Below are 13,969 nucleotides of genomic sequence, written 5' to 3' on the forward strand. Positions count from 1 at the left end.
ACCAGATGGAGAGAGTCCATGCTTAGGTGTGAGAACTTGTCCGTGAAAAGAATGCTTGCATAGTTCTTACTTGCTGTTCAGATGGGAGGGGGTGGCAGCAGTGTGATTTATAGCAAGGACAAAACTGAACAAGTAAGGCAGACTGAGAGCTGAGAATACACCTGAAGCTGTACGCTGGGAAAGAGAAACCATGGCACCACGGACCTGAACTGGATGGACAACAAACACAGAAAGTGGCTTTAGACAGCGACAGCAGCACCAAACATTTGTCCTGTTAACTGTCCCCTCCTCAGCTGAGTGGTGCTGCTGTAGGCCCAGGATCAAATGCTGCCTGTGCTGTCACCGGTCAGACAGAGGAGAATTAAGCTGTTCAGAAAAGGTGACCCCAGCGTTTAAAGCAAGCAAGATCCATTTTGGCCACCACACGAAATGATGGGTGAAGACTCTTTCTGCCTTGTTGCCCTCCACAAGCAGGCAAAATGCATCAGGGTGGGTGATAAGCCCCACTGCGATGACTGGAGAAGTCCAGAGGGACTGAAGGCCGGGCAGATTTTAGGTTTAATTTTTTCTGCATGTTTGTTCTCTCTCATCAAGGATCTCTGAAGTCAGAAGTCACAGTTCTGAGACAAGGCTTGATTCCCCAAGTGCTTGATTTTTTTCGGTCCTGCACGTGGACCCCACCCTCCTTCAATCAGCCTGAGACTGCTGTCACTGGGGTGGGCAGCAAGCAGCACGGTGTGTCTTGGGGGGGAGCTGGGATGTGCTAGTGGGATGGAGACCTGAGGGAATTGTGAGGAGGGTCTCGGGGGGCATCGGCTCCAGACAAGTTAACCCATGGGTCCTGCTGCTTCATGGTCTGTCTGCCCAGAGTGGCACCCCATACTGTTCCTACGCTGGTAGGAACACCCCACCAGCTACCTCTCTGGGGCCACAGCTGGCAATGCAGTCCTACCCAAGGATTCCCAGCGCCAGGGATGCCCTTCCTGCTTTAGCAGATGTTGCTCTGGATGCTATCAGGCTCCTTTTAGGACGCTCTTTTCCTGGTCAAGAAGGTCAGCTGTGAGCGTACGCTTGTACTTGGACATCCTGCTACTGCAACCTGGGGGCTACAGCTCCCTCCATCTCCTGGTATCTGTGTAGCTGCACTGTTCCAGCAGCTCTTCGGAGGCACGGATTGGAACTGGGAACTGCAGGGCCACAGTCCCACGGCCCTGGTGGTGAAGCATGGGGCTAGGTGAAAACTGCCCTCTCTACCCCATGAGGACTTGAATCTTAATTAAAGGAGAAGAACAAAGTATCTGGAAGATCATCATTTCATGCAGCCTAACCGGCCTGGCTTCAAAAAAGGAAAATCACATCTCACATTGAATTCCTTGAACATGTCAAGGTTTGTAAAGGGAGATAGTATCTTTTATTAGACCAATTGATATAGCTGGAAAAAACAGACAAGCTTTCAGGCACAGAAACACTCGTATGTTTTTTTCCAGCTGTATCAGTTGGTCTAATAAAAAGTTATTACCTCTGCCCACAAATCTTATTTCACTTAATCCTTAGATCATCACAGTCACAGCAAAACAACTTGAAAATGTCAGTAAGGAATGGAAAAAAGGAGAAGTATTTGACACAATTTATTTAGACTTTTTAAAGTTCTTCAGCCAGACTGTGAGCTTCTACTAAAGCTAAGCAGGTACAGGGTGAGATCTGGTGCCTTGGGTAAAAGGTATTCCTGGAAGGCTTAAAACTTTTGGGTTACACGGTCAATTTTCATCACGGCAAAGTGTTAACGGTGCAGTTTGTGGCGTGGCGCAGTTTTTCACTGTAGCAGCAGAATAGATGGGTGACAATGATTTAGGCTAATGAGGATGGGTGAAGATTGGGAGGAATGTCAGAGATGCTAGCAGAATACAGGCAAAACGGACAAATCACCAGAGAACAGAATGTTTATTTAACACCTGGCGTTAAACCCAGGTCTATTTACAATCAATCTGTCCAGCCGAGAAAGGGACTGGGGTTGTGTCGGTGGAAATCCGTGCACAACTCATGCTTGGGAGGCGTGTGTGTAATGCTGGTTGTGCGACCCCCGGGCCTGCCTCCCGTGGGCCTGCCTCCCGTCTGGAACCGGCGTTGGAGAGCTGGGGACCGGGCCCGGCACCAGAGGCCGTGAGGAGACCCGGCACCAGCGTCTGCGAGGAGACAGAGCCCCACGGCTGGGGCTTCTGCGGGGCTCCGGAGCTCGGTGGTGGCTCCGGTGTATGAAGAGCCGGACGCCGGTGCGGTGGAACGCTGACAGCCCGGTGCTCACAGGGCCCGCGGGACCGGCAAGCGGCGGCGCCGTTAGTCAGGCCAAGGCTTACGGTCGCTAAGGGGCCCGGTGCGGGCACGGTTACCGGGGCGCGCCCCGCCGCCCCCCGCGGTGCGGCCGGGGAAGGGGGCGGCCGCGGCGGGGCCCACACACGGGGCGGGGACGGCACCGGCGGGCCGGGCCGGGCGTCGCGGCGAGGCCGTGGCGGGGCGGCGGGGGCGGGCTGTCCGCCGGAAGCACCGGCGGCGGCGGATGGAGGCCGAGGCGGAGCGGGCGGAGGCGCCGCGGCGGGGGGGCGTCGCTGGGGTGAGCGGGCCCGGGCGGCGGCGAGGCCGGGCCCGCGCTGGCCGTTAACGGCGGCGGGTGCGCGAGCGGCCGCCTCGGGGCCGGGCCCGGTGTCCCTGGGCGGGGGCTGGGGCGGGGGTTTAACCGCGGCCCGGCCGGGGGAGCCTCGGGGCCGGCAGCCCCCGCGGCGCGGCGGCGGAGGGCGGGGAAAGCGGCGCCGGCCGTTCCGGGAGGCCTGGCCGGGGCTCCCCGTGGGTCCGGCCGCGGGGCCGCCGTGCGGCGGGCGGGGCTGTGCCGGGCACCGGCGGCGGGCGCTGCTCGGCGGCGCTGAGGGGAGCGCGGCGCCTGGCGGGGGCTCGGCCGCGCCGCGGAGCTGCCGTTCGCGTCCCCCCGGCTGCCAGGCGCTTCTGTCGGTAACCGTGTGCCCTCTGCTCCTTTGCGTTTCCCCCGCACTGCAGGTGCTAAAGATGGGCCGTCGAGCCCACCAGGAATTCTTTCCAGATGAAAATCTCAGCAGGAAGAATTGCCCGGCTGCTTCTCCGGGAGAGGTGGGTGTCCCGGCAGGGGAGCGTGTCTGTAGCCCTGCTGGGGTCTCCAGCGGGGGATTCTCTGTTTCTTCTGAGAGCCCTTCCCTCGGGGCTGCGCAGTCCTCTGAAGTTAGTCCTTAGCGCTGGGACCCAGGTGACTGTCCCCTTCCTGGTGTTGCCCTCTGTGCGATGTGTAGTTTTCGCACAGGCTCACGTCTGGGGCTACGGTTTCTCATGTGTGAAGCGTGGAGGGTAGCATCAAACAGGGCTTGGGGCCTCTCCCTCCTCTACGTGCCTATCTTCCATGGGAGAGCAGGCCCATCATTTTGTGACCAGTTGCGCCACCATCTATGGTAGCAAGGTAAGCAGATGCCGTACTTTTGCAATTTGCTTTGCTAGAGCCAGAGTACAGTATCTGAGATGGTCACTCTCAGGTTCGTGTAGTGACGCTCTTTTTCCTTTCCTCCCTGCGCAGGCTACAAAGGTCATGCTAGGAGCCAGCTTTGCAACATCTGAGGCTTTGTCTTGTGCGTAATATATGCAAACTCTGTTCCCGCTTGGCTTTGGAGAAAAACTTTTGTTCAGAGTGTGTTCTGTCAGCACATATTCAAAAAGTAGAAGATGGTCTGGAACACACTTTCATGGGAAAGTGAGGTAACATCCTCTGGTGCCCAGAAAGATGAATCCTAAGCCCTTTTGATTCACTTTCTTGCTTAGCACTGCAGAATGCTCAAATTCCACCTGTGAGTTTGCTCTCTGATGTTAGCATGGCTTCTCCACAGGCATCTGCTGCAGGAAGAAGCACCTGTGACATACAGATTTGGCCCCCTGACACCTTCAGGTGGAAAAAAGGACCATTAGACTTCTGCTTTATTGACAGTGGTATTTGTTTAAATGAGATAATACTTAGCTTTTTGCAATGCCAGTCATGGTCTCCAGTGTACCATGTCCTTGGCATCTTTAAATTGCAAACCCGCTGGCCACCCTGACACCAACCGTGTTTCAGACTACGGTGCTCAGAGCCCTGGAACCTTCTGTCGTGGAAGTGGCTACTCCCTGATCCTCTGTGCAGTGACAAACCCCGCCTATTACACCGAGTAACTGTGTCTGCCGTAATGGTTTTGTGGGAGGATGTTTCCTTGGAGTCCCTGTGATGCTGTTGGAAATACACTCTTAAGGCCTAGCTTTAGCTTACTGTTCACCTCCCAGAACAGGCTTTTTTTCTGGAGAAAGTATTCTCTTTTCTCTTGATAGGCAAAATGGAGAATCATCTCCCAGCTATGCGTTCTTCCCTCCCCGGGTATGCTCTAAGAGTTCAGGAGGGATTCTGTGAAGGTGTTTGCAGAAGGCGTAACGTAAGAAATTGAAATAACCATGGGCCTCATAGGTAAAGAAAGTCTTAAAGAAACCAGCTGGTTGTTCAAATGGGTGTAATTGTTGGTTAGCCTCCAGATTAGGGTGGCTCACTGTCAGATTGTTCTCTTACTGGAACTGGCCGTCCTAGTTCATGGACGGATTCCCTGGTTAGAAGGAGACCAGGGTGTGATGCAGGAGTACAGCTGACTGACCGTAACTTACTGCAGTTGTACTTGGTGTGTCTTGCAGCACAGCCATTATAATAGGTGGGAAGGGGTCACAAAGGCTCCAGTCCGTGGGCACCCCTGGAGACAACTAAGAAATAGTTACAATCTGTTTGAAAGCAGCGAGCTTTTCAGCAGAAGAGGGGTGAGGCCTTCCACGCCTTACAAGATTCAAATATGTTATTACTGGATCTTAACCACAAGGAAGAATCATTTGTGTCAATAGTCTCCGTTCAGACAGTTCTTTGTTGCTAAATGTTGCTGTTAACTGAAAACCTTGGAGCTACTGGAGAAGAGACAAAATCCACTTTAAACAATCCTCAGCCTTTTCCTTTGCTCCAGTATTGGAGGCTTCTCATACATGTTTGCATTTGATACCAAAGTGAGCACTTAATAGAACTAATGTTGGTTTTTCCTTCACCCTAGATTGGCAATCACCTTTTCTGGGAGCTTGGCCTTGGCTTGCCTCCAGGTGGGGGGGTCAACTGTTACAATGGATGTCTCATTCAGCCATCTGGTCATCTTGAAACCTTTTCAGGGAACCTTCCCAAAAGAAATGCAAAATTAAAAGAACAGTACTTTTTTTAATGGAACTGGCAGTAGTAGCGGAGGCCCCACCTGATTAATTTCAGCATAGGAGGTTTTATTCTTATTACTGATTTTGAAGACAGAGGATTTTGTCTTAAACCTTTGCTGTATTCACACCTTCATGTGCAGTTTCACGTTCAGGGTGGTGATTCTGTGCTCAGTACTTCCTCAGAGTTTTAAAACTGTTCTAAGATTCGCCTCTACTTTTGTTACTTTTTTAAATTCCACGTCAATCCACCAAGTTTCCACCCAGCTCAAATTTCTGGTATGAACGTACCGTTTGTGCTGTTGTTCTGGTCTTTTTGTGACACTGAGAACCATCCGGGAAGTGTTCTCCAGTCAGAGCAGCTTGCTTGAAGGAAGCAAAGAGTACCTGTCTGTCCATGTTTCAACATTTGGTATTATTACAAAGAAATTCTCTCTGAGGGGTGATCAGCTCGTTTTATGTAATTAAAACCATCTTTGTTTTGAAGTCAATAGGCAAGTCATCTGACTCGGAGCATAGATTTTACCACATTACTCCTGATCTCTCCTTGACCTGGATTCCGTCTTCCAAAAGAGACTCCAAACAATGGTGCCTCTCCTCAGCTGTGTTTCTCTCACAAATGTGTTGTTAAAACCTCCTTCCTTAGGGCACAGCTGCCATCTCCTGTGCCTTGTAGCCTCAACGTACTTCCCCCAAGCTCAGGTGTCTTTTCTGTGCCTGTTGTGTGTATGTATCTCCCACAATAAGTTCCTTGACTACAGTGGTGGATCTCCAGTTCCTCTGCCCAAATCTGTATTTGCTAATTCCCATTCCTGTGTGGAAGTATCTGCATTACCTTCAGATTTCGAACCCTTGTCCTCTCAAGGGGCTCGCTAAGGGTCACAAAGCTCACAGTCTGCCATCTGACATGCAGAGCATTCCTGCCTTTTCAGAAGTACAAGTACTAACAAACAACGCTGCAGCTATGTATTATTTCATGAGGCAAGAAGGAACATGATTATTTGCTGTAATTGGTGCAGTCAGCATCCTCCTACAGCAATGGCTGTGCATGTTCCTGGCCTTTAGAGCTCCTTGGCAAATCGGCAGGCACTTCTTGGGCACCCAGGGGAATATGCTGTAAATGGGAATTCCTAGAGATAAATCTGCTTGCTGCATGCCAGGACTCCGCATTTCAAACATTCATTTTCAGAGGGGTAATGTGTCCATTTTTCCATTGGGAGGCCTTTCCCATCCCCTGGCTTGATGTGTTAACTTTTTACTCATCTTGATGCTATCAAGTTTCTGACAAAATTGGACAAACTTAAGCTGGTCGTGTTACTTGTATAATGGGAGGGGCCGATCACATAATGAGATCTGCTGAAGATCTTTGCTGTCCCATCTTACCAGGCCTTCTGGACACTTTTATAGAACAAAAGTCAAACTTTTTTTCACGGCTCTAACATCAGTGCATCCAACAGCCTGAATGCTGGCTTGATGATATCCACCAAAAGAAGCTGTTTGGCCAGGTTTAGATCTCTTGAGGAGATTGATTTGGAAAGCTGAGTGGAAAAGCCATTTTTTTAAAATGTATCAGCAAATTTTTCCTTTTCTGTGTCTTCTCTCAGCAAGGGTGAACTATTTGCTGTTCTGTAAGAAATCAGTATGCATGAATATTAAGTTATCCTGTTTCCACAGTCTGTTTTCTCTTCGTCCTACAGTGATGGGATTCCCCTGGGACCTTGTTCAAGACTTCCCTGGTTTCTACCTCTTGCAATCCCAGTGTGATGTTGCCGCTGTCTCTCTGGAAGCACTTTGTAGATCCTTGTGAGTGGAGATTGCTGTAATAGCCAGTGTGTCAGCCTGAAGGATGAGGGTTTTCCAGGCTGTGTTGAGAATATCTCCATGCGGGTAGGACAGGATCACTTTCACTTTGTGTAGGGGTTTGCCCCAAAAAATCAGATTCTAAGTTCCCTGCTGGTTCTCTTCCCCACATTTCACCACAGGCTGGGGAAAGGCTCTGTGCTTCCACTTCTGAAAATATGTTGTTCTCTTGTTGTCCTACGTGATATTTCTAAGCTTGCCTATGTACTTGTGGTCCGTGGGTGACAGTTAAAAAGTGAGCATTTCTGTGCTGTAAAAAAAATACCTTATTGAGGACAGATTCATGTAGACAGACAAAAGCTTGTGCCACCTCCACTGCATATTGGAAGGATATTAACACAGGTGAATTTTGCAAAGCACCTATTTGGACTTCCACCACCCAGCTTACAAACAGTCCTGGCAGTGATTCTTTAGGCTGACATCCAGGCATAGTTTAAATAGGACTTGGTTATTTAACCCAAGTGAATAAACAACTGTAAATCAATCGCTGAGGGTGAAATCCATGTGGCAGATTGCTCAAAGTAGTGGTTATTTAAATGCTTTTCTAACATGTGTTGTCCAGCTGGATTTCCTTCTGTGCTACTGCGAGTTCTGTACCACTTGGGCTCCATACATTCAGAGAAGCTTAGGTCATGTTGGGCCCCACAGAAGCCTTACTGCTCTTGGGTGTGTGAAGTCGTTGGTCCCTGGCTGACAGATACACACTTCCAATAGATTTTACCAGTTGGCTAAATCTGATCTCTTTCACACTGATCACTGATAGGGACGCTTCTGTACCCCAGCTGCCCTAAGCTGCATGTAGCTTCCCTCTGCTGCTGTCATGGTAAGACCTGTAAGACCAGATGACAGCACAGACACGAAGTCAACTCAGATACCAAACTCCTTTAATCAGAGATACATGCAATTTGTGAATCACATGGCTTCCCTCTTCCACAGGGGAGATGATGCAGTCCAGAAGAGAAGTCAGGTGGGTTAACGTAGTGTTTCTAGCCATCCTGTGCAGGGTCACGAGATACCCTAGATTTTTCTTCCTGAGTGATTCTAAACACGGTCTTTTCTAGGACAGCATAAAGTTTACCAAGTTGTTAACTGCCTCCTCCTTGCATTTGGTACCTAACAACTGGTTTTTGCCACTGCTCGTACTGGCAGTCTGCTCATCAGAAAGCTTCTCAACCAGTTTGCAGCTTTTGTAGTGATTAACAGGCTGCTTTCCTTGAGTTACTCATCTACCCCATAACTAAGCTACTCCCTTATACTATGTGGTTAGCTAAAGTTCATCTACTAAAGCTAATATGGTTGTCAGCTACGCCTGTCTTATGCTAACAGCTACAGCTCCTGCTCTTAGTGGAAGATCTCAGGTTGCCTTGAGAAACAGCTCCTGAAAAAAGGGCTGCAGCCTGCTACAGTATATAACCCCAATTTCTGGTCTCTGGCATGGTTGCAGAGCCTATCCATACAAATCTTTCTAGCATCCTACACACCTGAATAATTTGGGTTTTCTTGAGTTATATGGAGAAGGAACTAAGTCTGTTCTCATTCTCAGTTGGAGGTATTCATTTTCTTTAGTACGCATTTCAAGGTCTGATGGTTGGCAGACTTTCCTGCTGTTGCAGTCAAACAGACCCGCTTTATAGCGTCACAGTTGGTATGTGCATGGACTGTGGATATAACATCTTACAACAGTGGGATCAACTTTGTACTTTGTTCAAGTGAATAAGGTTGCAAAGCGTGTGCTGCAGGACAGCCATTCATGTCAATCTTCAAGCTATTTTGTGCATTCTTCCTTTTAACTTCTTTCTCTGTTTTTCCCTCCTGATCCTTCTAGGATGAAGACCCTGAGGAAAAGGTTGACCATGTAAGACTAGAGGCTTTCTAGGTAGATGCTGGCTTCTCTGAAGGGGACTAGGAGGACTAACCTAATCAAGTGTCTGGAGACTACCTTAAGTGGAGACTCTTGTATTGGAGAGTAAGACAAAGTTTGCCTCAGATGCAATGCCTTTCCTGCATCCTCTGTCCTATTGCTGTCAGGTTTTTTTATTGTCTTTTGTAACAGCTGCTCTTATCAGCTGCTGCATCTTGTTCTAAGGTCACAGATGTATATGTGGCCCTTAGGAAAGACACTTTATTTTCATTTAAAAGTCAGGGTGGCAATTAGCTTGTAGAGTACAAAACCTGACTGAGCCTGGAATTGCTGTCCAGTATGGTTAACTTGCTCCCACAACAGGAAAACTTGTCTTCAGAGATAATGAAGTCTTGCTGGTGCCCCAGAGGAGAAAGCCAGCCAGTAGTAACAAGGATGTGTGCCTTTGTATTTTCTATGGGTTTTTCCTTTTTACTGGACCAGCACTGGAATGCTAGTGTCTGTGGTTGATAGGATGGCATAGTGCTTCTTACCAGGCTCCTGTTACACAGAGAAAAGGAATACACATATCCTTTCTCATCCTGCAGCAAAGCTAAAGTACATCTCAACGTTCATTTGGCATTAGAAGCCAGGGTGGTGCTGTTCAGAACAACCTGAGAACTGGCACCTGTTTCTGGTAAAGTCTGTGAGCTAATTGTTTTGTACTCTTCCTATCCATGGCATTGGTGTTGGCCAGTTTTTCCTGGCTAGAATTGCTCTCTGTATATGCTAGACAATTAAAGCATCCTCTCCCATACTCTTTATTCCTTCTGCTGAAGCGCCAGTCCAGTGTTGGTAGCATAGTAGATTCCTCTGTGAAATTTAAAGCCCATAAAAGAAACCCCTATCACCCATCTCATTAATTCTGGCCTCAGAAGGGGACGCTCATCACAAGGTGTCAAGACTATTCAGATTATCTCAGTTTTCTCTTGGTACTGCTAGAGATTGTATTGTAGGAAAGATCCACTGGGTTTATTCATCAGTGATGGATGACTCAGGACTATGCCCAGAGCACTTTTCCATTTATCAGGCAAAGAGACCTTCCACTGATGGGTATAGTTTTGGGGACTGGTTACCCAATAGAAATTTTTCCTGATAATTGATCTAAACTTCCCCCCGCCCCCACTGGAACCAATCCTTATAGTCATTTCACTGGAACTAATTCTACCTCCATACAGTGCCCTAAATCATTGATTCCCAAGGTCTGCTGTACTGAGTGGTGGCTGGTCACATGCCACAGGCGGCTTCTTGCTCCTGGCTGCTAAATTTCATTAAAATAACTAAACTGATGTGACTCTTCCACATGAGCAATTGTTGTTGCTTCAGGGATGTTATGCAATGGTGCCTGGCAAGGAGATTTTCCTTGCTATGAAGCGATCCCTGCTTTGAAACCCCTCTTGTCTGGCTAATTCCTGCACCCTTTATTCAGGCTTATGCTCTTAAGCATCACAGTCACACTTTATAGTATTTTTCCTTTTGTAAATGCCTGTGAAGGGTAACAAAACGGTTAACTGAGCATTCAGAAATCTGACTGGTCAGTAAGCTACTTGTAACTTACAGTACTATATGCTTACAAACTTCTGTTAATTGTATCCTAAGTCTCTTCCAAACCAGTTGTTAGCGGAGCTTTATATTATAAAGTGTGATCCAAAACTTGTTGCAGTATATCCCTCCCTTAGTCATTGCCTGGCCAAGCTGAAATACTTGGCTCCTTGAATCATTTGTCCGAAGTTGGCCCCTTCGTCCCCCTGATGGCTCATGTAACCCTTCTCTGAACTCCCTTTGGGCTGAGCTGAGTGTTACAATCTGAACTCTTCCTGGATTTCGTCCCTTTCCTCTTGCTGTGCTGAAGATACTTTGTGGCTGCCTGAATACTAGCAAACAGCCCCATCTGGGCCGTCAGTGTGAAGGTACCTGCTGAAGTCCTGCCCTCCAGCCATCTTCCTGCTCTGAGACTTGTTTTGCATCCCCTGGCAAACCACTCATCTTGGATCTGAATTTTTGCCAGTTGAATCACTCATTTGGCTGCACCTTCCAAGGCAGCCTGGGACATTTAGCCAAAGGCTGTAAGGCTGATCAATAGTATAATAAAGGGTGTATCCTAATATCTGAGTTAATTTGCAGAGGCAGAATAGGCAGGAGGAGTATGAACGTGGTTGTGAGCCAAGATTTTGCTGGGTTCTTTTCCTGGATTTGCCACGCAATCGCTCTGGGGCCTTGGAGAAGTTCCTCTTCTAGTTTGCTTTAGTCCCTGTCTGAAAGGAGGGCTAGAACTTTATGCAGAAGAACCATGGGGATTCCCTAAACGCAGATCCACAGGGCAATTGAGATGCCTTATCCTCGCAGCAAAATCCACAGCCTGTGTTAGGTGCCTGTGTAGTATGTAGACAATCTCAGGATGGCTGGGGACCCGGTGTGTCTGAAGCCCTGTCCTTCGGTGGCGTTATGGCCCCACTGGGGTGGCGCTGGGACCGCATGTCCCTGCACTAGCAGTGATCCTGATCCCTGTGCTGTGTTTTGTAGCCTTCAGCAGTGGAGCAGGGCTTTTCCTTGCCTTTGGGGACCTCCAGGGATGGAGGTGTTAATTTTGATGTTGAAGCCACGTGCTTTATACAACTTTTAAACCCACCATCTCCTTTCCAAACTGGAGGGTGCTGATTTTTTTGTCCTCTTCCTCCTAAAAAATGTATCAAATAATGTTTTCTACCTCCCTGGAGAATATTATATATTATGACAAAGCTATGAGCTGTTCTGGGTCTGAGAAGGTTCAGTCCTTTTTCCTGAAGCACTCTGCTTTGCAAATGGGACTAAAAGAATTTTTGGGCTGCAGGGAAGGACTTTGTAACTGAAGGCAGCAACATTTCAGTGGGAAGGCATCTGTTCCAGTCCTCGTGAGTCCAGCCGGGACCTCATTCTCTAGTTGTGCTTAGGTAGACATGCTGTAGGTAGTCTCAGGGTCCTTCATGGACTAAAGCAGGGAGAGCATCTGATTTCTGACTCTTAGCTGGGTGGGTGCTGACCTGTGTGGCTCTGTATCAGTCAAAGTTTGAGTGATGACATGCTTTAAGGCAGCAATAGGAAAGAGGATTTGAGGATCTGACCTTTCGAGAGGGGACAACTAAGGCTTTTTGTAGTTTTAGTTCCCAGTGCTTTTAAACCAACGTGGGTGGAAAAATGGGCTGTTGCTGTTTAAGAGATTTAAGAGATGATGTCAGGTACAATTGTTTTCAATGAATATTTATTGGAAGAACAACTAGCAAAAAAATAAGGACCTGAAATAGGAAGCCGGTTGTGGACTTACGTTGCTAAGTTGCCCAGTTCAGTGGGGTGGTTTGAGTGAGTGTGTTTGAATCTTAAAATATAGTGCAGGATGATGCAGAGATCTCCTGGTGAGAAGCAACCTGCACTCTGCCCGGGGAAGTACCAGCTGGTTACCAGAAGCACCCAAAGCTAGGCTGCTTCCAGATCTGAGCTGACTCACACGTATCCTGCTTGCAGGTGTGTCTGCACCTGTGGTGTAGACATGGCCTGGGGCTTGATATGATCTGGGCCTTTAATCAGAGCGGTGTTTTCCTGACCCAGTTCTTACCCTCGCGCAGTGGTTGGCACCCAGCTCCAAACTCTCATTCCATTGTCTGGTCCGGTCTGGATCTGCACAGCAGCCAGCCCCCAAGTGTTCTTCCCCGTGTTCCCTGACACTTAGAAATGTGTGACTGGGGAGCCCAGCACTGGCTGCACTTAGCTAGCTGAGTGCTTACTGAAGGACCTTAATTTTGTAAAAGTAATCACAGTGGTTTAGGCACTGCCCAGCCACTCTAGTTCAGAGAGTTTGTGACCTAAGAGGTTGTGTGTAATTGTAATGCCATCCCTTACAACCCATTTTGTATCTACAGCTTGCATTGAAGTAAGATCCTAGAGAGTGTTGGTGTGTGGCTGGGACAAGAATTTCCTATTCCCAAAGACCTTGCAGTCTGAATGCATTGTTTTCCTCTAGCGTCCTGTTCTCCCGTGATCTTCAGCTTGCAGAAGGGCCCTCACCAGGGGCTAGCTGCACTTTGTATGCAGCACGTTGCCAGGGTTTTGCCTTCTTAGGCATGGAGTTGGGAGTGGGGTGGATTGGCAGCAGATAGCTTTTGAAGCAACTGGCATCTCTGAGATCCTGGGAGGGTTCTCTGAAGCAGAATTTCCTGTAACTGTTGCATGTTGTGAATGCCCTCTCATCTGCGTGTTTGTCCTGGGCTGAGCTGAATTTGTGATGTCCCAGAGTTTCTGTCATCTGTTTGGATTCCTGCATTGAGCTACTAAACACCCTCCACCGAAGGGAACCAGCATCCAAGGAAGCACTGACTTTTTTACCTGCTTCCATTTTACAGGGATTGCTGCTTTTTTTCCCAGTGGTCTTCTGGTTGCTTGTAGAAGTGCTTGGACTCCCAGCTTGTTCCTGGGGACCGCTCGGCTGGAAGTTGGCCAGATTCTCCAGGAGGAATCTCAAAAATGCAGCTGAACTTTTGTTCCCTAATTAGGCCAACTTCCCCAGTGTGAGCCCCAGCACTGCATGGGCTGGAGCTCCCCAAGGCCTTGCGCTGCCTCTCTCCCGTGCACCCCGAGTGGCTGGCTAGTAGGGCAGTTATTTCCAGCTTTCCGAGCTTATCTACTAGCCTTTTGATGACATCTACTAAAATAGCATTTCTAGTCAGCCATGTTTCCCAGCTTTTCCACTAGTATCCTTCCTGCTTGGCTACCTTGATGTGGATCAGGGACGATCCCATCGAAAATAATTTTATGAGGAGCTTTTCCTTTTCCGCACATTTATTCCATGCTTTGAGTATTCCTGGACCCACCTGAAGGCAGCAAAAGAACTGTAGGAGTGGTGGAGGTGGATGGGAGCGTGTCTGACAGGATGTAGCACAAGGTAGTAGCAAACTGTGTGAGGGGTGTTCA

General features: G+C 48.6%; 1 protein-coding gene across 7 annotated transcripts in view; it reads left to right on the forward strand.

Moving 5' to 3' along the window:
* Positions 1 to 2,125: 2,125 nt before the first annotated feature.
* The window catches only part of IFT43 (intraflagellar transport 43), a 44,897-nt gene continuing 33,053 nt past the window's right edge, over positions 2,126 to 13,969 (forward strand). The window contains exons 1-4 of one of the 7 annotated variants that reach the window (XM_027812547.2): positions 3,046 to 3,135; positions 6,966 to 7,071; positions 8,065 to 8,095; positions 8,954 to 8,983. In XM_027812547.2, the coding sequence (XP_027668348.1) occupies positions 6,968 to 7,071; positions 8,065 to 8,095; positions 8,954 to 8,983 (165 nt within the window). In that variant the 5' untranslated portion in view covers positions 3,046 to 3,135; positions 6,966 to 6,967. Of the gene's footprint in view, positions 2,271 to 2,477; positions 2,666 to 3,045; positions 3,136 to 6,965; positions 7,072 to 8,064; positions 8,096 to 8,953; positions 8,984 to 13,969 lie in introns of those variants that run through there. The other 6 variants (XM_055716009.1, XM_055716007.1, XM_055716010.1 and 3 more) reach the window with 6 other exon arrangements.

Source organism: Falco cherrug, chromosome 7 (genome assembly GCF_023634085.1).
Source record: "Falco cherrug isolate bFalChe1 chromosome 7, bFalChe1.pri, whole genome shotgun sequence".
NCBI classification, from domain to species: domain Eukaryota; kingdom Metazoa; phylum Chordata; class Aves; order Falconiformes; family Falconidae; genus Falco; species Falco cherrug.